Below are 27251 nucleotides of genomic sequence, written 5' to 3' on the forward strand. Positions count from 1 at the left end.
GAGATAACAAGAATCCAGAGAAAGTATATTCCTGTTAGGGTGAAAGGGAAGGCTGGTAGGTATAGGGAATGCTGGATGACTCAAGAAATTGAGGGTTTGGTTAAGAAAAAGAAGGAAGCATATGTCAGGTATAGACAGGATAAATCAAGTGAATCCTTAGAGTATAAAGAAAGTAGGAGTATACTTAAGAGGGAAATCAGGAGGGCAAAATGGGGACATGAGATAGCGTTGGCAAATACAATTAAGGAGAATCCAAAGATTTCTTACAAATATATTAAGGACAAAAGGGTAACAAGGGAGAGAATAAGGCCCCTCAAAGATCAGCAAGGTGGCCTTTGTGTGGAACCACAGAAAATGGGGAGATACTAAATGAATATTTTGCATCAGTATTTACTGTGGAAAAGAATATGGAAGATATAGTCTGTAGGGAAATAGATGGTGACATCTTGCAAAATGTCCAGATTACAGAGGAGGAAGTGCTGGATGCCTTGAGACAGTTAAAGGTGGATAAATCCCCAGGACCTGATCAGGTGTGCCCGAGAACTCTGGGAAGTTAGAGAAGTGATTGCGGGGCCTCTTGCTGAGATATTTGTGTCAACCACAGTCACAGGTGAGGTGCCGGAAGACTGGAGATTGGCAAATGTGGTGCCACTGTTTAAGAAGGGCGATAAAGACAAGCCAGAGAACTATAGACCGGTGAGCCTGACCTCGGTGGTGGGCAAGTTGTTGGAGGGAATCCTGAGGGACAGGATGTACATGTATTTGGAAAGGCAAGGACTGATTCGGGATAGTCAACATGGCTTTTGCGTGGGCAATCATGTCTCACAAACTTGTTTGAGTTTTTTGAAGAAGTAACAAAGAAGATTGATGAGGGCAGAGCAGTGTATGTGATCTATATGGACTTCAGTAAGGTGTTCGACAAGGTTCCCCATGGGAGACTGATAAACAAGATTAGATCTCATGGAATACAGGGAGAACTAGCCACTTGGATATAGAACTGACTCAAAGGTAGAAGGCAGAGGGTGGTGGAGGGTTGTTTTTCAGACTGGAGGCCTGTGACCAGTGGAGTGCCACAAGGATCGGTGCTGGGTCCTCTACTTTTTGTCATTTACATAAATGATTTGGATGCGAGCATAAGAGGTACAGTTAGTAAGTTTGCAGATGACACCAAAATTGGAGGTGTGGTGGACAGTGAAGAGGGTTACCTCCGATTACAACAGGATCTGTACCAGATGGGCCAATGGGCTGAGAAGTGGCAGATGGAGTTTAATTCAGAAAAAATGTGAGGTGCTACATTTTGGGAAAGCAAATCATAGCAGGACTTATACACTTAATGGTAAGGTCTTAGGGAGTGTTGCTGAACAAAGAGACCTTAGAGTGCAGGTTCATAGCTCCTTGAAAGTGGAGTCACAGGTAGATAGGACAGTGAAGAAGACGTTTGATATGCTTTCCTTTATTGGTCAGAGCATTGAGTACAGGAGTTGGGAGGTCATGTTGCGGCTGTACAGGACATTGGTTAGGCCACTGTTGGAATATTGCGTGCAATTCTGGTCTCCTTCCTATCGGAAAGATGTTTTGAAACTTGAAAGGGTTCAGGAAAGATTTACAAGGATGTTGCCAGGGTTGGAGGATCTGAGCTATAGGGAGAGGCTGAGCAGGCTAGGGCTGTTTTCCCTGGAGTTTCGGAGGCTGAGGGGTGACCTTATAAAGGTTTACAAAATTATGAGGGGCATAGATAGGATAAATAGACAAAGTCTTTTCTCAGGGTCGGGGAGTCCAGAACTAGAGGGCATAGGTTTAGGGTGAGGGGAAAGATATAAAAGAGACCTAAGGGGCAACTTTTTCACGCAGAGGGTGGTACGTGTATGGAATGAGCTGCCAGAGGATGTGGTGGAGGCTGGTACAATTGCAACATTTGAGGCATTTGGCTGGGTATATGAATAGGAAGGGTTTGGAGGATTTTGGGTCAGATGCTGGCAGGTGAGACTAGATTGGGTTAGGATATCTGGTCGACATGGATGAGTTGGACTGAAGGGTCTGTTTCCATGCTGTGCATCTGTATGACTCTAGGTGGAAGACTGTATTGATAGAGTTAGCAACCCTTCATTCCTTTCTTACATTAATCAATTGAAGAGGTACTGACAACATGAACGGTTAAAGAAATACCCGTTTTGTTACACTAAATGGGTTATACCTGTGTTTAGTGATGCGATTTGGATTAAAGAGGCTTTTGGGAATATGTAGGTTTTTTTTAGATTACTAGATTAGATTAGATTACTTTACAGTGTGGAAACAGGCCCTTCGGCCCAACAGGGAAGACCGTGGAGGAACAATGGCGGATATTTCTGTGTATAATGCAGAAGTTGCAGGATCAGTTCATTCCTAAAAGGAAGAAAGATCCCAGGAGGAGACATGGGCGGGCGTGGCTGACGAGGGAAGTAAAGAAACATATAAAGTTAAAAGAGAAAAAGTATAACTTAGCGAAGATAAGTGGGAAAACTGAGGACTGGGAAGCTTTTAAAGAACAACAGAGGATTAGTAAGAAGGAAATACGCAGAGAAAAAATGAGGTACGAAGGTAAACTGGCCAAGAATATAAAGGAGGATAGTAAAAGCTTTTTTAGGTATGTCCAAGGCAAAAAAATGGTTAGGACAAAAATTGGGCCCTTGAAGACAGAAACAGGGGAATATATTACTGGGAACAAAGAAATGGCAGAGGAATTAAATGGGTACTTCAGATCTGTGTTCACTGGGGAAGACACAAGCAATCTCCCTGAGGTAACAGTTGCTGAAGGACCTGAACTTGAGGGAATTTATATTTGCCAGGATTTGGTGTTGGAGAGACTGTTAGGTCTGAAGGTTGATAAGTCTCCGGGACCTGATGGCCTGCATCCCAGGGTACTGAAGGAGGTGGCTCGGGAAATCATGGATGCGCTGGTGATTATTTTCCAGAGTTCAATAGAATCGGGGTCGGTTCCTGAGGATTGGAGGGCGGCTAATGTGCCACTTTTTAAGAAGGGTGGGCGGGAGAAAGCAGGAAATTATAGACCAGTTAGTCTGACCTCAGTGGTGGGAAAGATGCTGGAGTCTATTATAAAGGATGAAATTACGGCACATCTGGATAATAGTAACAGGATAGGACAGAGTCAGCATGGATTTATGAAGGGGAAATCATGCTTGACTAATCTTCTTGAATTTTTTGAGGATGTAACTCGGAAGATGGACGAGGGAGATCCAGTGGATGTAGTGTACCTGGACTTTCAGAAAGCTTTTGATAAAGTCCCACATAAGAGGTTAGTGAGTAAAATTAGGGCGCACGGTATTGGGGGCAAAGTACTAGATTGGATAGAGAATTGGTTGGCTAATAGGAAACAAAGGGTAGTGATTAACGGCTCCATTTCGGAATGGCAGGCAGTGACCAGTGGGGTACCGCAGGGATCTGTGCTGGGACCGCAGCTTTTTACAATATATGTAAATGATATAGAAGATGGTATCAGCAATAACATTAGCAAATTTGCTGATGATACAAAGCTGGGTGGTAGGGTGAAATGTGATGAGGATGTTAGGAGATTACAGGGTGACCTGGTCAAGTTAGGTGAGTGGGCAGATGCATGGCAGATGCAGTTTAATGTGGATAAATGTCTGGTTATCCACTTTGGTGGCAAGAACAGGAAGGTAGATTACTACCTCAATGGTATCAAATTAGGTAAAGGGGCTGTTCAGAGAGATCTGGGTGTTCTTGTCCACCAGTCAATGAAGGCAAGCATGCAGGTACAGCAGGTCGTGAAGAAGGCTAATAGCATGCTGGCCTTCATAACAAGAGGGATTGAGTATAGAAGCAAAGAGGTGCTTCTGCAGCTGTACAGGGCCCTGGTGAGACCACACCTGGAGTACTGTGTACAGTTCTGGTCTCCAAATTTGAGGAAAGACATTCTGGCTATTGAGGGAGTGCAGCGTAGGTTCACGAGGTCAATTCCTGGAATGGCAGGATTGCCTTACACGGAAAGACTGAAGCGACTGGGCTTGTATACCCTTGAGATTAGAAGACTGAGAGGGGATCTGATTGAAACGTATAGGATTATGAAAGGATTGGACACTCTGGCAGGAGGAAACATATTTCCGCTGATGGGGGAGTGCCGAACCAGAGGACACAACTTAAAAATACGGGGTAGACCATTTAGGACAGAGATGAGGAGAAACTACTTCACCCAGAGAGTGGTGGCTGTGTGGAATGCTCTGCCCCAGAGGGCAGTGGAGGCCCAGTCTCTGGATTCATTTAAGAAAGAATTGGATAGAGCTCTTAAAGATAGTGGAGTCAAGGGTTATGGAGATAAGGCTGGAACAGGATACTGATTGGGAATGATCAGCCATGATCATATTGAATGGCGGTGCAGGCTCGAAGGGCTGAATGGCCTACTCCTGCATCTATTGTCTATTGTCTATTGTCTAAGTCCACACCGACCCGCCGAAGTGCAACCCACCCATACCCCTAACTTAACACTACGGGCAATTTAGCATGGCCAATTCACCTGACCTGCACATCTTTGGACTGTGGGAGGAAACTGGAGCACCCGGAGGAAACCCACGCAGACACGGGGAGAATGTGCAAACTCCACACAGACAGTCACCTGAGTCAGGAATTGAACCCAGGTCTCTGGTGCTGTGAGGCAGCAGTGCTAACCACTGTGCCACCGTGCCGCCGCCACAAATTTTACCCAAAATTTGTGCATACTATCAGCATCATAGTCTTTAACATATTTGCTAAAGAAAGAAGTAGAAGTGGTGTGGTCAGCAGAATACCAATAAGTCTTTGAGAAACTGTAGGCAGTCCTAATAAGCGAATGAACATCACCTGCCCTGATTTTTCCAGATTTTTCGGAATGCAAATTCATGTCGTGACTTCGGGCAGGGTGCAATCTTGTTACAGAATGATGTGTTGGGATGGGGAAGCCAGTGGGGTACTTCTCTGAGAAGCTAAGCCAGTATCTGAAGAACTTCTGTGCTGTAGAAGAAGAGACTTTGGGATTTTTATTCGCTCTTTCGTACTTTGAAGTCTATGTCTGGCACGGTGACAGAGGAACATTATTTTATGCTGATCATAACCTACTGGCATTCATTGAAATGTTTGAAACTTGAAATGTGGGACTATTTAGATGGAGTCTTTTGTTTCAACCATTTCATGTTACATTGCTGGAAAAGATACTGGAATTGTGAATGCATTGTCCTGAATGTGAAATTTTGGAAAAGGTTAAGATTTATTGGTTAGGGAAATTATTGGAAAAGATTGTCAGGGACGAGAAGTGAGCGGCACGGTGGCACAGTGGTTAGCACTGCTGCCTCACAGCGTCAGAGACCCGAGTTCAACTCCTGCCTCAGGGGACTGACTGTGTGGAGTTTGCACATTCTCCCCGTGTCTGCGTGGGTTTCCTCTGGGTGCTCTGGTTTCCTCCCACAGTCCAAAGATGTGCAGGTCAAGTGAATTGCCATGCTAAATTGCCTGTAGTGTTAGGGAAGGGGTAAATGTAGGGGTATGGGTGGGTTACGCTTCGGCGGGTTGGTGTGGACTTGTTGGGCCGAAGGGCCTGTTTCCACACTGTAAGTAATCTAAATCTAAATCAGACTATAAGTATTTAGAAGCAAACGTTCTGATTAGCGATAAACAGCACGGTTTTGTGTGGGGAAGGTCGTGTCTCACTAATTTGATAAAAATCTTTTGGGAAGGTGATGAAAATGACTGATAAGAGAAAAGCAGTTGATGTTGTCTACATGGATTTCAGTAAAGCCTTTGACAAGGTCCCTGTGGCAAAATGGTACAAAAGGTGAAATCACATGGTATCGGGGTTAGTTGACAAGATCAATACAAAACTGGCTTAGTCATAGGAGACAGAGGGTACTGGTGGAAGGGTGATTTTCGGAATGGAGGATTGTAGCTAATGGTGTTCCATAGGGATCAGTGCTGGGATCTCTACTATTCGTGACTTATGTAAATGATTTGGAGGAAACTGTAGCTGGTCTATTTAGTAAGTTTGCAGATGATACAAAGATTGGTGGAATTGCAGATAGTGAGGAGGATTCTCAGACGAAACAGTAGGATCAGTTGGAAGTGTGGGCAGAAAAATAGCAGATGGAGTTATGTGGCAGGTTTATACAACTTTAGTTAGGTCACAGAAGGAATATTGCATACAGGTCTGGTCACCACACTACCAGAAGGATGTGGATGTTTTAGAGAGAGTACAAAAAAGATTTACCAGGATATTGCCTGGTTTGGGGGATTTTAGCTGTGAAAAAAGGTCAGATAGACTAGGTTTGTTTTCACAAGAGTGCAGGAGGTTGAGGGGCGACCTGATAGAAGTTTATAAGATTGTAAATGGCATGAGTAGAGTGGAAAGTATGAGGCTTTTTCCTAGGGTGGAGAGATCAATTACTAGGCGACACATGTTCAAGATGCAAGGTGGGGGGGGGGGGAGTTTAAAAGATATGTGCGAGGCATGTTTTTCACACAAAAGATGGTGAGTGCCTGGTATGCTCTGTCAAAGGATGTGGTAGAAGCAGACACAGTAGCATCATTCAAGAAACACCTGGACGAGTATATGAATAAGATAGGAATGGGGGATATGGTTCCTGTAAGTGATAAAAGTTTTAATATTGAAGGGCAAAATGTATCGACACAGGCCTGGAGAGCTGAAGGGCCTCTTCCTGTGCTGTATTGTTCTTTGTTCTTTCTTTGTTCTTTATTTGCTAAGATTATAAATGGTTGTGGGGTGTGGGGGGTGGGGGGGGGCGGTGGAATGGATGTATATCTTTGTTTTGTTGTTTGTGTATCACATTTCATGGTGAAACACATTTTTCAAATGGCTTTTCATCTTTATAAGTGTTCCTTGTTTATTTTTCTGTAATTGGACTAAATTGGGAAAAGGACTATTCTAAAAACCAAAGATTGTTGAGGAAATTTTGAAAATAGATTATCAGCATTCATCATAAGTGCGTGTTAATGCAATAGAAGGACGGGTCACAGCTGGACGTGTGTACAAAAGGAGATTTGGCTAGTGACATGTAACTAATTGATAACTGGTCACCACTTCACAGATCAATGACAAAGGCCTTTTACCTGCCAACCTTTTACCTGTAATGTGGGTGTGAACAATATGGTTAGAAGCTTTCAACTTCCAGCAAGTTAATGGTGTCATTTTGTGACTTCAGAAATAGCAGGCCTCATTTCCTGTCTGCTGTTCGTAAACACCTCTGGAGCAGGTGGGACTTGAACCCAGGTCTTCAGGCTCAGAGGTAGGGATACTACGATTGTGCCACCAGAACTGTTACTTCATGTTTTATGTTTTTGCTAAGAAATTGGCGAGTTGCCAATTATGGGGGCTTATTGCATGACTAATGCTTTATTAATTGTCTGACTTACCTCATAAGCATTAGCTTCCTATCGTATCAATGAGATGAACAAGCCAGATGTCGAGAATTTTTGACATGGAAATCAGAGTGGGTACCTGACAACTTAACCTTATTGCTGGCTGAGAAGTGCCTCAGTGTTGCTCAGGACTATTTAGCACAAGCCACGTGCATTCTTTATCCAAGAAATTGGCATGTGACATTTGCCAATCCCTTGTGACCACCATGGCACCTATTTGATCCACATGTGGTGTCTTAGGAAGACAGACTTGGTGGGTGCATCACTTTGGTGGAGGCGGCATGGAGACTTTGTGCACAGACATGCACCCAGCTGATGGATTGAACCAGACTGCATTTCAGGCTTGCTCATTCGGTGCCTACCTGAACGCTCGCAGCATCCATGCCTTGTCTTGCCTTGTCAATTAGCACAGTCACACAATCAGGCAGTCTGTGCTGCTTTTCAGCAGTCCTCATTAAAGGTGTGGATATTTTGCTATTGTGCTAAATCCGTTTCATATCTGCATTATGTGTCAGCAGCTTACACAACATACGTGCAGCAAATAACCAGCCATATCTCAATGTTTTAGGCTAGTGGTCCTCTCTGAACTGCACGGAGGCATCTATCAATCAGGAGATCTCGGCACAGTAAGTTAAGGACAGCTTCAGGTGCCATACAGAAGATTGGTCATGTTCAAATATCCATTCTGAGTGTTCTCAAACAGGGGTTTGTATCTCTGCAGTCCATGGAGTGGGTCATGGTCAGTCCAGTGAGTCCATAGTGACCAGTCCAGGGGAGGGGGCTCATGTGGTCAAGAAGATTTCAGGGGGCTGCAGACGAGAGAAAAGAAGGGAATGATAAAAGAAGAGGGGAATAACAATATTTGTAAGGGGTGAGGATGAGTAAAGCATTGTTGAGAAGGTGTTTTGCAGGAATGTTTTGTCCATAGTTAGGAGTGCTGTGGCCTCAATGGGGACACAGTATATGACTGCAGCAGGCATAGTCAACTCAGAAGGAAGGGGCTAGGCAGGGTGCAAGATGGCTCATGTCGACAGATTGGCTGGTGCAAAGCCTAAGGGGTTTATGAGAAGGGTTACGAGGAAGTGGATTTGAATGTTCAGTGTCTCAATGACATGGAGGCTACTGGCCAAAGAGACCCTGCAGTCACCTTCCATTGTGCTCGAAATCGAAGGTGCACAATATGAAAGAAAATAGTTGTGATCACAGTCTGGATGGATGGCTCAGTGATTGACCTATGAGGGAGGGGGCTGTGAGACTCTCTGATATGAGGTCCATTAAATGCACAATACCTAATCTATAATTGCTGGTCACTGTAATGCATTGGCTTCCTGTGTGCTGAACACTTCCCTGTCCCAGACATCACTGGCTACTTTATTCACACCAAAACCTTTTGACGCAGAGGTTTTGGCAGGAATAAGGATGTTTATATAATGATGGCCATTGGTGTCATCAGGACCCATTTCCCTGTATGTCCCTTGTTCATCTTCCTTCCACATACTGCATCAGTCTTAATGACACATGGCACATCCTCTGTGGCCATGAGGTTATGCACCATGTTGGCACAGTTACATTCAAGGCTACACAGAGAGACAGGCCTCTAGGGGAGACAGGCTTCTAGGGAAGCTGACCATTTTACTTAGGAATGGTGGACATGCTGATGGTACCTGCAATTAAGGGATTGAGAGTGGGATTGATGTGAGAGTTGAAGTGGAATGAAGAATGGTATTTATTTGGTTGGAAGAACAAGGATGGTTTGGCATCACTGCAAGAGCATTCTATGACTTCTGAGAGGGCCAGGGTTCTTTTTCTACAGGGGCTGAGAAGTTTAATGCCAGGCACCCCTCCAACCATCCTGGTCCTTTCAGCTCCATTGCGGGCGATCTGGAATAGGAGAAAGGGAAAGAAAGTGAAAGGCACAGCTGGTTGTGATACTGTAGATGGGAGAATGATGGTGAGGTGTTCTGAGGGAGTGAGGGGGCAGCGTGATTCCATGCACTTGGTGTGTGCGAGATTGGGGGAGCAAGTGTTGGAAGATGTTACAGGCAAATGTAAGCGTGGTAGAGCATGAACCTTAGTGGGAAATGGATGCAGTGAGTGTGAAGTAGCAGGGAGAAGAGTGCTGCTCTCATCCTGGTGGAGGAGAGAAGATAATTAATTTTCTAAAGGCAATGTAGGGTACACTGTCAGGATGGAACTGACCTGGGTAGTGACCTCCCATCAGGCTGCCAGGGTCTGACTTCAATCCCCCCTCTGCTGATCCTTCAGGAAGAGGTCTCCTCTCCTTTACAGTACCTTCAGTTCCTCATCAGACATGCCACCTTTCCCTTCTCTGACAAAATGTCCTTGACAGAGCAGAGTAGCTTTGGAATGCTAGTGCTTGTCTCGGTGCACAATGGCTTTTTAAGTATGGCTTGGATGCCAGGGATGGTGGTCTTCTGGCTTTTATCCAATGAGAGCTAAGTTGTTCTGGGAATGGCGTATTGTAAGATAGAGATAGAATCGTATGTGAGGGATGTCAGAGGAACAATGTTGATAATTTATGAAAATATTAATATTAAGCTGACAGACTGGACTTCTGACAGTTGACCAGAAAAGCCAGGCAACTGCAAAGCCGATTTGGCTTCATTCTTTCAAATGTACCTTCTGTGGATTTATCTCTCCATGATAATATTGATAATTGTGATTTAATCCTTTTGGAGCCAGTGTCCTGCTTTCACACTGAGAACGCCGTTTATCATGTTGTATGTCACCAGATCAATGTTAAATGGGATAAATTCAGAATAGTTCTTAACTGGACATCCATGATGGGCTGTGATCCATCATCACTATCGACGTTTCGGGCAAAAGCCCTTCATCAGGAATAAAGGCAGAAAGCCTGAAGCATAGAGAGATAAGCTAGAGGAGGGTGGGGGTGGGGAGAAAGTAGCATATAGTACAATGGGTGAGTGGGGGAGGGGATGAAGGTGATAGGTCAGGGAGGAGAAGGTGGAGTGGATAGGTGGAAAAGGAGATAGGCAGGTAGGACAAGTCCGGACAAGTCATGGGGACAGTGCTGAGCTGGAAGTTTAGAACTAGGGTGAGGTGGGGGAAGGGGAAATGAGGAAACTGTTGAAGTCCACACTGATGCCCTGGGGTTGAAGTGTTCCGAGGCGGAAGATGAGGCATTCTTCCTCCAGGCGTGTGGTGGTGAGGGAGCGGCGGTGAAGGAGGCCCAGGACCTCCATGTCCTCGGCAGAGTGGGAGGGGGAGTTGAAATGTTGGGCCACGGGGCGGTGTGGTTGATTGGTGCGGGTGTCCTGGAGATGTTCCCTAAAGCGCTCTGCTAGGAGACGCCCAGTCTCCCCAATGTACAGGAGACCGCATCGGGAGCAACGGATACAATAAATGATATTAGTGGATGTGCAAGTAAAACTTTGATGGATGTGGAAGGCTCCTTTAGTGCCTTGGATAGAGGTGAGGGAAGAGGTGTGGGCGCAGGTTTTACAGTTCCTGCGGTGGCAGGGGAAAGTGCCAGGATGGGAGGGTGGGTTGTAAGGGGGCGTGGACCTGACCAGGTAGTCACAGAGGGAACGGTCTTTGCGGAAGGCGGAAAGGGGTGGGGAGGGAAATATATCCCTGGTGGTGGGGTCTGTTTGGAGGTGACGGAAATGTCGGTGGATGATTTGGTTTATGCGAAGATTTTTAGGGTGGAAGGTGAGCACTAGGGGCGTTCTGTCCTTGTTACAGTTGGAGGGGTAGGGTCTGAGGGCGGAGGTGCGGGATGTGGACGAGATGCGTTGGAGGGCATCTTTAACCACGTGGGAAGGGAAATTGCGGTCTCTAAAGAAGGAGCGCATCTGGTTCTATGGTGGAACTGGTCCTCCTGGGAGCAGATACAGTGGAGGCAGAGAAATTGGGAATATGGGATGGCATTTTTGCAAGAGATAGGGTGGGAAGAGGTGTAATCCAGGTAGCTGTGGGAGTCGGTGGGTTTGTAAAAAATGTCAGTGTCAAGTCGGTTGTCACTAATGGAGATGGAGAGGTCCAGGAAGGGGAGCGAGGTGTCAGAGATGATCCAGGTAAATTTAAAAGTCAGGGTGGAATGTGTTGGTGAAGTTGATGAATTGCTCAACCTCCTCGCGGGAGCACGAGGTGGCGCCAATGCAGTCATCAATGTAGCGGAGGAAGAGGTGGGGAGTGGTGCCCGTGTAATTACGGAAGATCAGCTGTTCTACATAGCCAACAAAGAGACAGGCATAGCTGGGGCCCATACGTGTGCCCATGGCTATGCCTTTGGTCTGGAGGAAGTGGGAGGATTCAAAGGAGAAATTGTTAAGGGTGAGGACCAGTTCGGCCAAACGAATGAGAGTGTCAGTGGAAGGGTACTGTTGGGGACATCTGGAGAGGAAAAATCGGAGGGCTTGGAGGCCCTGGTCATGGCGGATGGAGGTGTAGAGGGATTGGATATCCATGGTGAAGATGAGGCGTTGGGGGCCGGGGAAACGGAAGTCCTGGAGGAGGTGGAGGGCGTGGATGGTGTCTCGAACGTATGTGGGGAGTTTCTGGACTAGAGGGGATAGGACAGTGTCGAGGTAGGTAGAGATGAGTTCAGTGGGGCAGGAGCCTGCTGAGACAATGGGTCGGCCAGGGTGGTCAGGCTTGTGGATCTTGGGAAGGAGGTAGTGTGGGGTTCCCGGACTATGAGGTTGGAAGCTGTAGGTGGGAGATCTCCTGAGGTGATGAGGTTCTGTATGGTCTGGGAGATGATGGTTTGGTGATGGGGGGTGGGGTCATGGTCGAGGGGCAGTAGGAAGAGGTGTCCTCGAGTTGGCATTTGGCTTCAGCGGTGTAGAGGTCAGTGCGCCAGACTACCACTGCGCCCCCTTTATCCGCTGGCTTAATGGTGAGGTTGGGATTAGAGCAGAGGGATTGGAGGGCTGCGCGTTGTGAGGGTGAGAGGTTGGAGTGGGGGAGGGGGGTCGACAGGTTGATGAGAAGTGTTTGAAAGTCTTAAACAAAGCATGGCAGGAGAAACACAAGACATATCAAAAGTGTAGCAAAAACACATGACAACATTCTTGCTAAACATCAGAAACAAAAAATGCCATAGACAGAACTTATGTTGCCCAAAAGTTAACAATTATATTGGAGTCTTGCCATATCCATTTGTGGACAATTACACAACTAATAGAAGGAGAAATATCCATGAATATTGCCACCTTGAAGATGGTGAAGCTCAACACAAGTGTGAAAGCCAAGGCCAGGGTAAATGGATTCCTCTCCAGCTTCAACTGTTCTCCCCCCTGACCCACAGCTGTGTCTGATCTCCCTTCCCACCCACAGCCCATCCTTTTTTTCTCTCCACCCTGCAGCCGTGCCAGTTCTGCACCTTTACCCTGCCCAATTGCTGTTCTGTCAGAGGGATCTGAGTGTCCTTGTGAATGAATCGCAGAAAGTGGGTATCAGGTGCAGCATTGAAATAAGTAAATGTAATTTTGGCACTTATTGCAAAAGGACTGGATTATGAAAGTAAAGAAGTATTACTTGGCTTTGTGCATGGGAAATCATGTCTCACAAACTTGATTGAGTTTTTTGAAGAAGTAACAAAGAGGATTGATGAGGGCAGAGCAGTAGACGTGATCTATATGGATATCAGTAAGGCGTTGGACAAGGTTCCCCATGGGAGACTGGTTAGCAAGATTAGATCTCATGGAATACAGAGAGAACTACCATTTGGATACAAACGGGTCAAAGATAGAAGACAGAGGATGGTGATGGAGGGTTGTTTTTCAGACTGGAGGCCTGTGACCAGTGGAGTGCCAGAAGGATCGGTGCTGGTTCTACTACTTTTTGTCATTTATACAAATGATTTGGGTATGAGCATAAGCGGTGTAGTTAGTAAGTTTGCAGATGACACCAAAATTGGAGGTACAGTGGACAGTGACGAAGGTTACCTCAGATTACAACAGGATCTTGATCAGATGGGCCAACGGGCTGAGAAGTGGTAGATGGAGTTTAATTCAGATAAATGCGAGGTGCTGCATTTTGGGAAAGCAAATCTTAGCAGGACTTATGCACTTAATGATAAGGTCCTAGAGAGTATTGCTGAACAAAGAGACCTTGGAGTGTAGGTTCTTAGCTCCTTGAAAATAGAGATGCAGGTAAATAGGATAGTGAAGAAGGCATTTGGTATGCTTTCCTTTATTGGTCAGAGTTGGGAGGTCATGTTGCGGCTGTACAGGACATTGGTTAGGCCACCGTTGGAATATTGCATGCAGTTCTGGTCTCTTTCCTATCGGAAAGATGTTGCAAAACTTGAAAGGATTCAGAAAAGATTTACAAGAATCTTGCCAGCATTGGATGATTTGAGCTATAGGGAGTGGTTGAATAGGCTGGGTCTGTTTTCCCTGGAGTTTCGGAGGCTGAAGGGTGACCTTTATAGAGGTTTATAAAGTCATGACGGGCATGGATAGGATAAGTAGTCAAAGTCTTTTCCCTGAGATGAGGAGTCCCGATCTAGAGAACATAAGTTTAGGGTAAGAGAGGAAAGATATAAAATAGACCTAAGGGGCAATGTTTTCATGCAGATGGTGTTCTGTGTATGGAATAAGCTGCCAGAGGAAGTGGTGGAGGCCTGTACAATTGCAACATTTGAAAGGCATCTGGATGGTGTATGAATAGGAAGAGTTTGGAGGGATATGGGCCGGGTGCTGGCAGGTGGGACTAGATTGGGTTGGGATATCTGGTAGGCATGGACTAGTTGGACTGAAGGGTCTGTTTCCATGCTGTACATCTCTATGACTGTGTGACTCTATTGTTAAAATTATGAAAGGTGTTGGTGAGGCTACAGCTGGAGTATTATGTCCAGTTTTGGTCTCCTTACTTGAGGAGTGATGTGGTGACCTTGGAGGCAGTTCAGAGGAGATTCATCAGAATCATTGCAAAGATAAAATGATGGTTGCATGAAGAGCTGTTGAATAGCTTGGGCTTGGACTTGCTGGAGTTCAGAAGAACGAGTGAGTATCTGATTGTGGTATATAAAATGCTAAAGGGGATTGATAAGATGGATGTTGAACAAATGATCCCCCCTTGTGGGACAGTAACAAACAAGAGGTCATAGATTATAGAGTGACAGGAGGTAGGTTCAAAACTGAGATGAGGAGAAATTAGTGATTTTTGAGATTTGTAGCTCAGGTTGAGGTTCTGGATGTAAATTTGCTCGCTTAGCTAGAAGGTTCGTTTTTAGACATTTCGTCGCTGTACTCGGTAACATCATCAGTGAGTTTCCTGTGAAACTATGTCCCCCTTTTTGTTTATGTGTCTTGGTTTCTTAGGGTGGGTGATATCATTTCCGGTTCTTTTTCTCAGAGGATGGTAGATGGGGTACAAATAGATGTGTTTATTGATGGAGTTCCGATTAGAATGCCACACTTCTAGGAATTCTCGTGCGTGTCTCTGTTTAGCTTGTCCTAGGATGGATGTGTTGGCCAAGAGAAAGTGAAGTCCTTCTTTGTCTGTATGTAACAATATTAATGATAGTGGGTCATGCCTTTTTGTGGCTAGTTGATGTTCATGTATCCTGGTGGCTAGTTTTCTGTCTGTCTGACCAATACCAGTCCTTGCATGGTATTTTGTAAATGACATTTGTTTTGCTGGTTTTTTGTACAGGGTCATTTAGGTGCATTAGCCACTGTTTAAGTGTGTTGGTAGGTTTGTGAGCTGCCATGATGCCAAGAGGTCTGTTTGGTCTCATTTCAGAAATGTCTTTGATGTCTTTGGGCATGGTGGCTCAGTGGTTAGCACTGCTACCTCACAATACCAGGGTCCCAGGTTCAATTCCAGCCTTGGGTGACTGTCTTGCGCATTCTCCCCATGTCTGCGTGGGTTTTCCCGGGTCTCCGGTTTCCTCCCACAGTCCAAAGATGTGCAGGTTAGGTGAATTGGCCATGCTAAATTGCCCATAGTATTAGGTGCATTAGTCAGGGTGGGTTACTTTTCGGAGGGTTGGTGTGGATTTGTTAGGCTGAAGGGCCTGTTTCCACACTGTAGGGAATCTAATCTAAGGTAATGTGGCTAGAGTTTCTGGGCACTTTGTGTCTGCTTGTTTTGGTTCACACATACCCTTTACCAAGCTTTCGCACATGCAAACACACACTCTCTCACGTGCACTCACACTCACACGCACATATTGACATGCACATACTCTTTCTCATACATATAAGTATGTGGGGTGAATTTGTATTTGCAGAATTATATTTGCAGTTACATTGTGCATTTTTGAGCAAAATACAATCTGTGGGCAGTCAATACATGTAAACATATAATATTTCATAAATTCTACTTTGGAAATAGAACCAGTCTGACTCAAGATTGGGATACAGCCAAATTCTAATCTCTCACTTTTCATGCATTGTCTGAGCTGAGATGTCACCTTTTGTTATAAAACCTTAAGTTATCTCAAGAAGATGACTGAAAACTCTGGTGCGGCCGCACTTGGAATATTGTGTACAGTTCTGGTCACCACATTACAAAAAGGATGTGGAAGCTTTGGAAAGGGTGCAGAGGAGATTTACTAAGATGTTGCCTGGTAGGGAGGGAAGGTCTTACGAGGAAAGGCTGAGGGACTTGAGGTTGTTTTCGTTAGAGAGAAGAAGGTTGAGAGCTGACTTAATAGAGACATATAAGATAATCAGAGGCTTAGATAGGCTGGACAGGGAGAGCATTTTTCCAAATATGGTGACAGCGAGCACGAGGGGGCATAGCTTTAAATTGAGGGGTGATAGATATAGAACAAATGTAGTTTCTTTACTCAGAGAGTAGTAAGGGTATGGAATGCTTTGCCTGCAACGGTAATAGATTTGCCAACTATAAGTACATTTAAGTCATCATTGGACAAGCAAATGGACGTACATGGAATAGTGTAGGTTAGGTGGGCTTCAGATTGATATGACAGGTCGGCGCAACATTGAAGGCCGAATGGCCTGTACTGCACTGAAATGTTCTATTTTCAATGTTCTATGAAAAGAAATTCTGGGATTTACGGTTCAATGAACTGAAACATTCTAAAAGATGAAAGACTTAACAGCAATCTAGGTTTGTTCAATATATCATTTTAATTGCATGACACTGTGATCTTTTGCTATAAATTCTGTGTCTCATAATCCTGCTCCACTAGTTACCTGATGAAGGAGCAGTGCTCTGAAAGCTAGTGTTTCCAAATAAACCTGTTGGACTATAACCTGGTGTTGTGATTTTTAACTTTGTCCACCCCAGTCCAACACTGGCTCCTCCATCTTATACATTATGGCAATCCAAGTGTGTATCAAAGTATTTTTTTAAATGACATGAGAATTCCCTCCCTACTAAATTTTCAGGCAATTCCAGATCTTCCACCATCCTCATAATCCTCATGTCTACCATCCTGAAAGTTATCACATCTTTCCTATACTGCAGGGATGATATCTGCAGGTAGTATTCTAGCTATGGCTCACTCATGCTTTATACAGTTCCAGCATAACTACTTTTGATCTCTTCTCTTAGTCATTTAGTTATTGTCACTTGTGTTTTTGACAAAAATTATAGTGTAAAGTGTTAATGCAATGCCACAGTGCCTATATTAATAACAGAAGGCATAGATAAAAAAAATTAAGACCAATTAGTTAAATTCATGACTCCTGAGTTTGGGAAGGACGTTACCACTGCAAAACTGGGCTGCTGGACTCCTAGGGCACAAGACTCCGTGAAACCCCCCAAGGTACAATCTTGTTGCCGGTCACTGATCCTGGGAAAGAGGATGTTGCAAAAGCTACTCAAAAGAATCCTGGGCCATGTCACCGAAGATGCTGAAGCAGATCACCACTGGATGTGACTGCAGTGGTCATGAGGAGCTGCCATCCCCGCAGCAGCAGCCACCTAAAGCCTCCATCCTCCACCTCATTGTTGCCTCATGCAATAGCAAGTCCTCATCCTCACCCCACTGCAAGCTGCCTCCTCGACATCAGAGTCATGCATGGGGTTAACCAGCCGCGTCGCTAATATCCATCAGAATCCCACTCCAGGCTCGTCAGCTGCCACCATGCTCTGGACCCTGACGAAGGTGACTTCCTCTTGCCTTCTGCCAAAAAAACAAGAAAGATGAAAACAAAAAGTGGAAAATCACTGCCACTATCTTGTAATTTGGGAATGCTGGAGTATTCAGTGTGTTCAATGCCCGAATGTTACCTTAGATCCTGAAGGCTTTTACTTTCATTATTTGTCTGCTTTATGGGACCTGTAATGATAATGTAAGCAAGGCCTGTGGATATTCAACTTCCGTTGTCTGGTAATATCTGAGATCTTAACGGACGAAAGTGATTTTTAAACTCAGTAAGTGAGATCTCATTAAAAAAAACTAGACGTGCAGCTTGCTACTTGCATCAGTAGGGTGCTCAGTGTCTTTGTAGCAGTAATACAATGGTAGTTGCTGGTGCAGCCTGAGGTGCACTATTAAAGTGCATTCTAAATGGATCAGAGATTTATCAGGAGCAGTCTAAGAGGCTGGTACATAACGGATTCCAGTGTCTATGAACATGGAGTGCAAATGTTTGGTGGCCATGGAGTGTGGTGTATAATTGAACATGTTTATTTATTATTTAACTAACTGGAGGAGGAGGAGGCTCCATAATATTCTAATCCCCAATAGTGGAAGAGCCCAGCAAGAGATAAAGCTGAAGTATTCACAACAGACTTCAGCCAAGTGGATGACTCAGTGTACCCTAGCATCACTGATGCTAGTCTTCAATCAGTTTGGTTCATTCCATGTGATATCAATAAATTTCTGGAGGCACTGGATGCTGCAAAAGCTATGGGCCCTGACAATATTGCTGTAATAATACTGAAAAGTTGTGCTGCAGACTTTGCTGCACCCCTCGTCATGCTGTTCCAGTGCAGTGACAACACTAGTATCTACCTGAAAGTTGCCCAGGTATGCCCTGTACACAAAAAGTAAGTCAAATTTAACCCAGCCAATTACCACCCCATCAGTCTACTCTCAATCATCGTTAAAGTGATGGAAGGTGTCATCAACAGTGCTATCAAACAGCACCTACTTAGCAATAGCCTGCTCATTGACATCCAGTTTGGGTTCCACCAGGGCCATTCAGCTCCTGACCTCATTACAGCCTTGGTTCAAACATGGAACGAGATCTGAATACCAGAGGTGAGCTGAGAGTACCAGCCCTTGACATCAAGGCCACATTCAATCGAGTGTGATGTCAAGGAGCCTTAGCAAAACTGGAATCAATAGAAATCAGTGAAAACTCTGTTGGTTAGAATCATATAGCACCACAGGACAATAGTTGTGGTGACTGGAGGTCAATCATCTAAGTTCCAGAACATCTTTGCAGAAGGTACTCATGGTGGTATCCCTGGCCCAACCATCTTCAGCTGCTTCATTATTGACCCTCCCACTATCAAAGGTCAGAAGTGTGCAATCATCCTCAAAAGTTCCCAATGTTCAGCACCATTCTCAAGATCTCAGATATTGAAGCAGTCCATGTTCAAATGCACCAAGAACTGGACAATACCTAGGCTTGGCTGACAAATGGCAAGTAACATTCATGCAAAACAAATGTCTGGCAATGACTATCTCCAATAAGAGACTATTTAAACATAAATGGTTACATTCAAGGCATTACCATCACTAAATCCTCCACTATCAACAGCCGGGGGTTACGTTTCTTCAGAAACTCAATTAAGATCACCATACAAATACTGTAGCAACAGGGTCAGGTCAGAGGCTGGGATTAGTGTAATGAGTAACTCACTTCCTGATTCCCCAAAGCCTGTCCATCATTTACAAGGCGCATGTTAGGAGTGTGATGATATAGTCCTCACTTGCCTGGATGAGTGCAGTCCAACAACACTCAAGAAGCTTAACGTGATCCAGGATGAAGTATCTGCTTGATTGGCACTACCTCCATAAGTATCCGCTCCTTCCACCACTGACCATCAGTAACAGCAGTGTACACAATCTACAAGATGCAGTGCAAAGATCCTTAAACATCACCTTCCATACCCATGGTCACTCCCTCTAGAAGGGTGAAAGTATGGAAACACCATCACCTGCAAGTTCCCCACCAAGTCATTCAATATCTTCAATTGGAAATATATCGCTGCTCCTTCACAGAATCCTGGAATTCCCTCCCTAACGGGTTTATAGGTCATCCTATAACACATAGAGTGCAGTGGTTCAAAAAGGGAGCTCACTACCACCTTCTCAGGGGCAACGAGAGATGGGCAATAAATGATGGCTAGTCCACAACATCCATATCCCACAAGAAAATAAAAAAAACTTTGTCTTCTGTCTCTTGGGTTTTGTACATACTCCCATTAATACAATTATTCCTTTTCATTTTTCAGTTCAGCTTATATTGCCTTATTTAACATTATTTCTATCATTAAATCTATTCTTGTTTCTTTATACAATACTATGACCCCTCCTTTGATTTTATCCACTTCTTTAGCACATCTAAAAATCTTGTAACTAAGAATATTGAGCTGTCATTCCTCCTATTCTTTCAGTCATGTCTCAGTTTTAGCTATAAAATTGTAATCCCATGTGCCAATCGGTGCTGCCAGCTCATCTGTTTTATTCCTCAGATTTCTTGCATTGAAGTGTAAAACCAATTAGCACTGTTGAACCCCCTTGTCTGTTTCCTTTACTTTCTCTGCCTATCAAAGGGGTTTGATGATTTTCTACCTTTCATTTCCAACCTTTCTTGTCTCCTTTCTGAATCTGCTCTCAGCTTCCCACCCCACTGCTAAACCAGTTTAAATTCTTCCCATCAGCATTAACAAAACCTTTTGTGAAGATATTGGTCCACACTCTGTTGAGATGCAACCTATCTAGCTTGTTTCACCTGCCCCAGATATAGTTCCTGTGTTTCAGCATTTTGAAGCTATCCATCCTGCACTGTCTCTCTGGCCACATATTCATCAGTTTTGTTTTCTTATTTCTGTACATGAACTATCTGCAACAAGAAAGCATCGAACTATCACCCCTCAGCATTGCCATTTTGACTTCCCTTGCATCAAAATAGTTCAGGTGATCCTTAATGCAAATCATGTGGCTACAAGGGTGGGATAGAGGTTCAGTATTCTGCAAGAAGTAATTCAACTCTGGATTCCCTATAAGGGACAAATCAGAAGTGTGATGAAACATTCTTCACTTGCCTGGAAAAATGTGGCTCCTACAACACTCAAAAAGCCTGTCATTATCCAGGATAGAACAGCCCATTTAAGAGGTACCCAGTGAGTGCACTAAACATTTGCATCAGCTACCACTGATGCAGAGGTGTATACCATATACTGTCATTTTGATTCTTTTGTATTTTTCCCACAATGTTTTTCTTTTAGAAAACTTGCATATCTGCTATTGTGCAAAAAAAATTAATGCTGAAAAAGATGGTGAACCAGCATGATTAAGAAGGCATGCTTTCTAAGAAATCACAGTATTGTAGAATAAAAAGGTAATACAGAATAAAACTATAAGATATGATTTTGATTTTTATTTTCTCTTATAGGTGTGATGTCTCTTTTGAGGCCCCTCTTACTGGATGTGGTTCCAAACATTCAGCAGACGGCAGCTTTGGCACTGGGACGTCTAGCTAATTACAATGATGATCTGGCTGAGGCTGTTGTTAAGGGAGACATTCTTCCGCAGCTTGTGTATTCATTGGCAGAACAAAATGTAAGACATATTTCCTTTATACAGAAACAAAAAAACAGAGAAAATTTGCATTATCATAAAGGTAGTGCTCTACTCCTCAGAAGAATTAAAGTATTTATTAAAATAAATGCCATGTGATTAAATTCCAACTGTGAGCTAGTCTTGTATATTTTTTTCCCCTACTGAAGGGATCCGTTTAAAACAGCATAAATTGGCTGCACTGAAGAGGCTTTGCACATTGTTTTTTATTATGTCAGGCAGCTGTGAGACAGTGGTTAGCTAGGATCATTGAGGGCACCAGCAGATTAGCGCAGGGTCACAAAAGGCCTATCATACTTTACAGACTGAGGGCAAGTGAAGGAAGCTAATTAGCCAGTTCATGTAGAGTTTAGCTGCACATGCAAGCAATCTGTTTGTCCCTTGGGCAAAACTATCTTCCTGACTTTAAAGTTGGTGAGTGTAGTGATGACACATTGTTTCAAAACTGTTTAGAGAAAAATCCTATTAAATTTCCATCTTGATGCCTTTTAAAACAAAACAGTAATAACTTTTCTTAAAAGGCAAGGGATACACATTGTACATTAAAGTAAACTGATAATTTATGTATAGATCCTAAATGGTTTATGGAAGTTAACTTCCAGGTAATGAATATGGTGATTCACATTTTGATGCTGCTCATTGCTATTTCTGGTCACATCTTGAAAGCTCTAGTTATTTAATCTTGTCATACGGTGGTTTTTGTGTTGAATTATATAAGGAAACTAAATTTAATGAACAGAACATTTATTATTTGTCTGCTCTTTTTTATTCAGAGCTGCCACATTGGTAGACTCTCAAAGCTTATGCTGCGGCAGATAACCTATCAGCTACAATCCAGGATTTTGCAATGTAATTTTCATTTAGTCATGTTCATCTTTATATTTTTAACAAAGTAGAAATGATGGATGAATATAGTATAATTACATTAATAGTTGTGCTGGTGTCTGGCCTGTACAAGCTTGGTAAAACAGGTGTGCTATTTTATAAGGACAAAATTGCCCTGTTAATGAACGTTGTTAAAGATATTGACGTTTTTAGATATTGTGAAAAGCCATTCATTTCCAAAATATATTTGTGTTATGGAATGCTGAAGTGAACAGGGGAGATACTGGTACAATGGGAATGTCACAAAGGTATGGACCATGTTCAAATCCCACTATGACTCCTGGTTGAATTTAAATTCAATGAATGAATAGAATCTGGAATTGAAAGCTATCATCATCAATTGCTGTAAAAACCTAATTGCTTCATCATTGACCCCTGCAAAAGAAAATCTGCTTTCTGGCCCACATATGATTCTTAACTGCCCTCTGAGAAAGCCACTTGGCTTAGTGGATGTGAAACAAATGTCTGCCTTGCCAGTGATGTCCACATTCCATGAAAGATTAAAAGAAACATGAAAGTATTAAGTAGTGCAAAGCTTTATTTGTATAAACGGAGTACCAAATGCTTTTATTTTTATAAAGCGTTTCTACAAGAAAGCGGCAGCCTTTGTGTTGAGAGCTGTAGCCAAACACTCTCCTCAATTAGCCCAAGCAGTGGTGGATTGTGGGGCCCTGGATGCACTGGTGATCTGCCTGGAAGAGTTTGATCCTGGAGTCAAGGAAGCAGCAGCTTGGGCATTGGGATATGTTGCACGTCACAATGCAGGTGAGGAATACTTAGATCTGACTATCTGCTGAATTTCACATTTTAATGCAGTTAATCCTTGTGAACAGTTATGTTCAATTTCCATGGCAACACATACACAAAAGAAGCCTGCTTGGTCGCACTTTACTACTGCAAATGTGGAGTGCTACTAAAAATGATATTCTGCAACATTGCAGGTTAGACCTGATGAACTTGTTCTATGTTTGACTTAGTCAAAAGCAACAACATATTTAGCTTAAACCATCAACAAAAGGGCAAAGTTACTTTTGTTAATCAGACAGCAAGAAACAATGTCAAAAAGTGTGGTGCTGGAAAAGCACAGCCAGTCAGGCAGAATCTGAGGAGCAGGGGAGTCAACATTTTGAGCATAAGCACTTCATCAGGAATGTGGGGAGGCCGGGGGTTGGGGGGTGGGGGGGTAGAGGGGGGGAGGTGGGGAGGTGAGAGATGAATGGGAAGGGGGTGGGGCTGCGGGGAAGGTAACTGGGAATGCGATAGGTAAATGAAGGTGGGGGTTGATGGTGATAGGTCAGAGTGGAGGGTTGAGCAAATAGGTGGGAAAGAAGATGGACAGGTAGGACAGCTCAAGAGGGCGGTGCCGAGTTGGAGAGTTTGATCTGGGTTAAGGTGGGGGGAGGAGAATTGAGGGAACTGGTGAAATCAACATTGATCCTGTGTGGTTGGAAGCTCCCAAGGCGGAAGATGAGGTGATCTTCCTCCAGGCATTGGGTGGCTACAATTTGGCAGTGGAGGAGGCCCAGGACTTGCATGTCCTTGGTGGAGTGGGTGGGGGAGTTGAAGTGTTCAGCCATAGGGCAGTGGAGTTGTTTAGTGCTTGTGTCCCAAAGATGTTCTCTGAAACGTTCTGCAGGTTGGTGTCCTGTCTCCCCAATGTAGAGGAGACAGGGCACAGACTTGCGGAACGTTTCGGAGAACATCTCTGGGACAACGCACCAATTAACCCCACCACCCCATGTTGGAAAAGCACAGCCGGTCAGGCAGCATCCAAGGAGCAGGAGAGTCTATGTTTTGAGCATAAGCTCTTCATCAGGAATAAATTCTAACCACCTCACAGTCGGAGGAAGATTGCCTCATCTTCTGCCTTAGGACCTTCCAATCACATAGGATCAATGTTGATTTCGCCAGTATCCTCATCTCCCCTCCCCCCACCTTATCCCAGATTCAACCCTCCAACTTGGCATGGCCTTCTTGAACTGTCCAACCTGTCCACCTTCTTTCCCACTTATCCACTCCACCCTCTACTCTGACCGATCACCATCACCCCCCACCTTCATCTACCTATCGCATCCCCAGCTACCTTCCCCGAGTCCTACCTTTTTCCCCATTTATCTCTCAGCCCCCTTGGGCCTCCCCCACATTCCTGATGAAGAGCTTATGCTCAAAACATCGACTCTCCTGCTCCTTGGATGCTGCCTGTCCGGCTGTGCTTTTCCAACACCACACTTTTTGATTCTGATCTACGACATCAGCAGTCCTCACTCTCTCCTAGCAAGAAGCAATGTCCGATTCATCCTGCCTTCAGTCAACTGTACTGGTAATCCACAAATTTGAAATACATATCATTTTTATGGCCAACTGGGGTCAAAGTCAGCTAAAATCTGACCTCCATTTGACAGCAAAAATTCTGGATGTTGAATGAATACTATTTTTAACTCTTGTCTATCTCAGTACAAGTTTCAGCCTGGTAATGATTCAGAAACATACTGTTGTAAACTGTAGATAGACATAGCTATGATGTAACATGTTTTGAATGTATGATAGATCCCCCAAAGCAGAAACATCCTCCATCTGCAAAGTCTAATTTCTGCATGTTTAAATGTTTAATGTGTGATATTTTCACTCATCCCACTTGCTAAGGCTCAGCTGCTATATCCAAATGATAGCCAACAGATCTCTGTCAACAACCTCTGCAATAACTATGCAATTTTCAAGGCCAATTTTAATTCCAGGTGGCAGCGGATGGCAATTTTGTGTGGATTTGTTTTCCTGGCCCATCAGCATTTAGTTGTCGAAATCCATTTATGGCAGAAGGTGGCAGTTGGCTGAAGAAGGGGGGCGATAATCAGGCATCCTAGAGGCTGACTTCAGAATGAGACTACAGCATATTTAGAAAGGGATAGTCCATCGTCTCATCACTGGGTACAGGGAGGTTCTTTGGAAGAGCAGAGAAAGTAGATGAATGCTACAGTAAAGAAATGTTCTGCAATTTACCTTAGTGGCCTTGATGATTTCTAGTATAGTCACCTGGTGTTCGACCATGGCAGGCTGCCCAGTGCATGAGCAGATTAAAATTCCATTTTCATGTATCTCATAAGATCATGATTTTCATTTATTAATGAGACACTAGTAAATTTCATGGAACTTGCCTGTACCATGGAAGGTCAGCCAGGTTGAAATCAGCAAGAACAGAGCAGGAAATAGAATAAGTACATATTAGCTGCTGCCCTACTCCTCTCCTACCAGTAGTGGAGCATTCTGTTGTGCTCTAAGTTTGTAAACAGCTTTAGAATATATAAAAATAGAGAAATTCATGCCCCTTTTGCTGATTTTACAAACCTGATCTGCACAAACTTCTGTTGCGAATCAGATCAAGTCAGAAATATCGAATCAGGTATAGTCAGTCAACAACACAGGGCTTCTGATTGTCCTAATCAAGGGATTGTGAATGCTTCACTCAGTTTTTCCATGACTGTATCAGCTAAAATAGTAATTCTTAAAGGGACTGCTTTAGGTTGTCTCATAAGATTTAAGTTATACTCTGAAGTAGAAACAATACAGTAAGAACAGGTGCGTTACTCCTGGTTGTATAGAAATAGAGTCAGAGTCAAAGAGATGTACAGCATGGAAACAGACCCTTCGGTCCAACCTGTCCATGCCGACCAGATATCCCAACCCAATCTAGTCCCACCTGCCAGCACCCAGCCCATATCCCTCCAAACCCTTCTTATTCATATACCCATCCAAATGCCTCTTAAATGTTGCCTCCCCCACATCCTCTAGCAGCTCATTCCATACACATACCACCCTCTTTGTGAAAAAGTTGCCCCTTAGGTCTCTTTTATATCTTTCCCTTCTCACCCTAAACCTATGCCCTCTAATTCTGGACTCCCCAACACCAGGGAAAAGACTTTGTCTATTATCCTATCTATGCCCCTCATAATTTTGTAAACTTCTAATAAGGTCATCCCTCAGCCTCCGACGGTCCAGGGAAAACAGCCTCAGCCTGTTCAGCCTCAGGCAACTTTCTGTGTGGAGTTTGCACATTCTCCCCGTGTCTGCGTGGGTTTCCTCTGGGTGCTCCGGTTTCCTCCCACAATCCAAAAATGTGCAGGTTAGGTGAATTGGCCATGCTAAATTGCCTTTAGTGTTAGGTGAAGGGGTAAATGTAGGGGAATGGGTCTGGGTGGGTTGCGCTTCGGCAGTTCGGTGTGGACTTGTTGGGCCGAAGGGCCTGTTTCCACACTGTAATCTAATCTCTCCCTATAACTCAAATCTTCGAACCCTGGCAACATCCTTGTAAATCTTTTCTGAACCCTTTCAAGTTTCACAACAGCATTCTAATAGGAAGAAGACCAGAATTGCATGCAATATTCCAACATTGACCGAACCAATGTCCTGTACAGCCGCAACATGACCTCCCATCTCCTGTACTCGATACTCTGACCAATAAAGGAAAGCATATCAAACGTCTTCTTCATTGTCCTATCTACCTGTGACTCCACTTTCAAGGAGCTATGAACCTGCACTCCAAGGTCTCTTTGTTCAGCAACACTCCCTAGGACCTTACCATTAAGTGTAGAAGTCCTGCTATGATTTGCTTTCCCAAAATGCAGCACCTCACATTTATCTGAATTAAACTCCATCTGCCACTTCTCAGCCCATTGGCCCATCTGGTCCAGATCCTGTTGTAACCTGAGGTACCCTCTTCGCTGTCCACTACACCTCCAATTTTGGTGTCATCTGCAAACTTACTAACTGTACCTCTTATGCTCGCATCCAAATCATTTATGTAAATGACAAAAAGTAGAGGACCCAGCACCGATCCTTGTGGCACTCCACGGGTCACAGGCCTCCAGTCTGAAAAACAACCCTCCACCACCACCCTCTGTCTTCTACCTTTGAGCCAGTTCTGTATCCAAACGGCTAGTTCTCCCAGTATTCCATGAGATGTAACCTTGCTAATTAGTGTCCCATGGGGAACCTTGCTGAACGCCTTACTGAAGTCCATATAGATCACGTCTACTGCTCTGCCCTCATCAATCTTCTTTGTTACTTCTTCAAAAAACTCAGTCAAGTTTGTGAGACATGATTCCCCATGCACAAAGCCATGTTGACTATCCCGAGTCAGTCCTTGCCTTTCCAAATACATGTCCATCCTGTCCCTCAGGATTCCCTCCAACAACTTGCCCACCACTGAGGTCAGGCTCACTGGTCTGTA

At 44.1% G+C, this 27251-nt stretch overlaps 1 protein-coding gene across 3 annotated transcripts in view; it reads left to right on the forward strand.

Moving 5' to 3' along the window:
- The window catches only part of spag6 (sperm associated antigen 6), a 207152-nt gene that overhangs the window by 41060 nt on the left and 138841 nt on the right, over positions 1–27251 (forward strand). For all 3 annotated transcript variants that reach the window (XM_072575961.1, XM_072575963.1, XM_072575962.1), the window contains exons 3-4: positions 20958–21124; positions 22609–22792. In XM_072575961.1, coding sequence (XP_072432062.1) covers positions 20958–21124; positions 22609–22792 — 351 coding nt within the window. The remainder of the gene's footprint in view (positions 1–20957; positions 21125–22608; positions 22793–27251) is intronic.

The sequence above is a fragment of the Chiloscyllium punctatum genome, chromosome 8 (assembly GCF_047496795.1).
Source record: "Chiloscyllium punctatum isolate Juve2018m chromosome 8, sChiPun1.3, whole genome shotgun sequence".
Classification (NCBI taxonomy): Eukaryota; Metazoa; Chordata; class Chondrichthyes; order Orectolobiformes; family Hemiscylliidae; genus Chiloscyllium; species Chiloscyllium punctatum.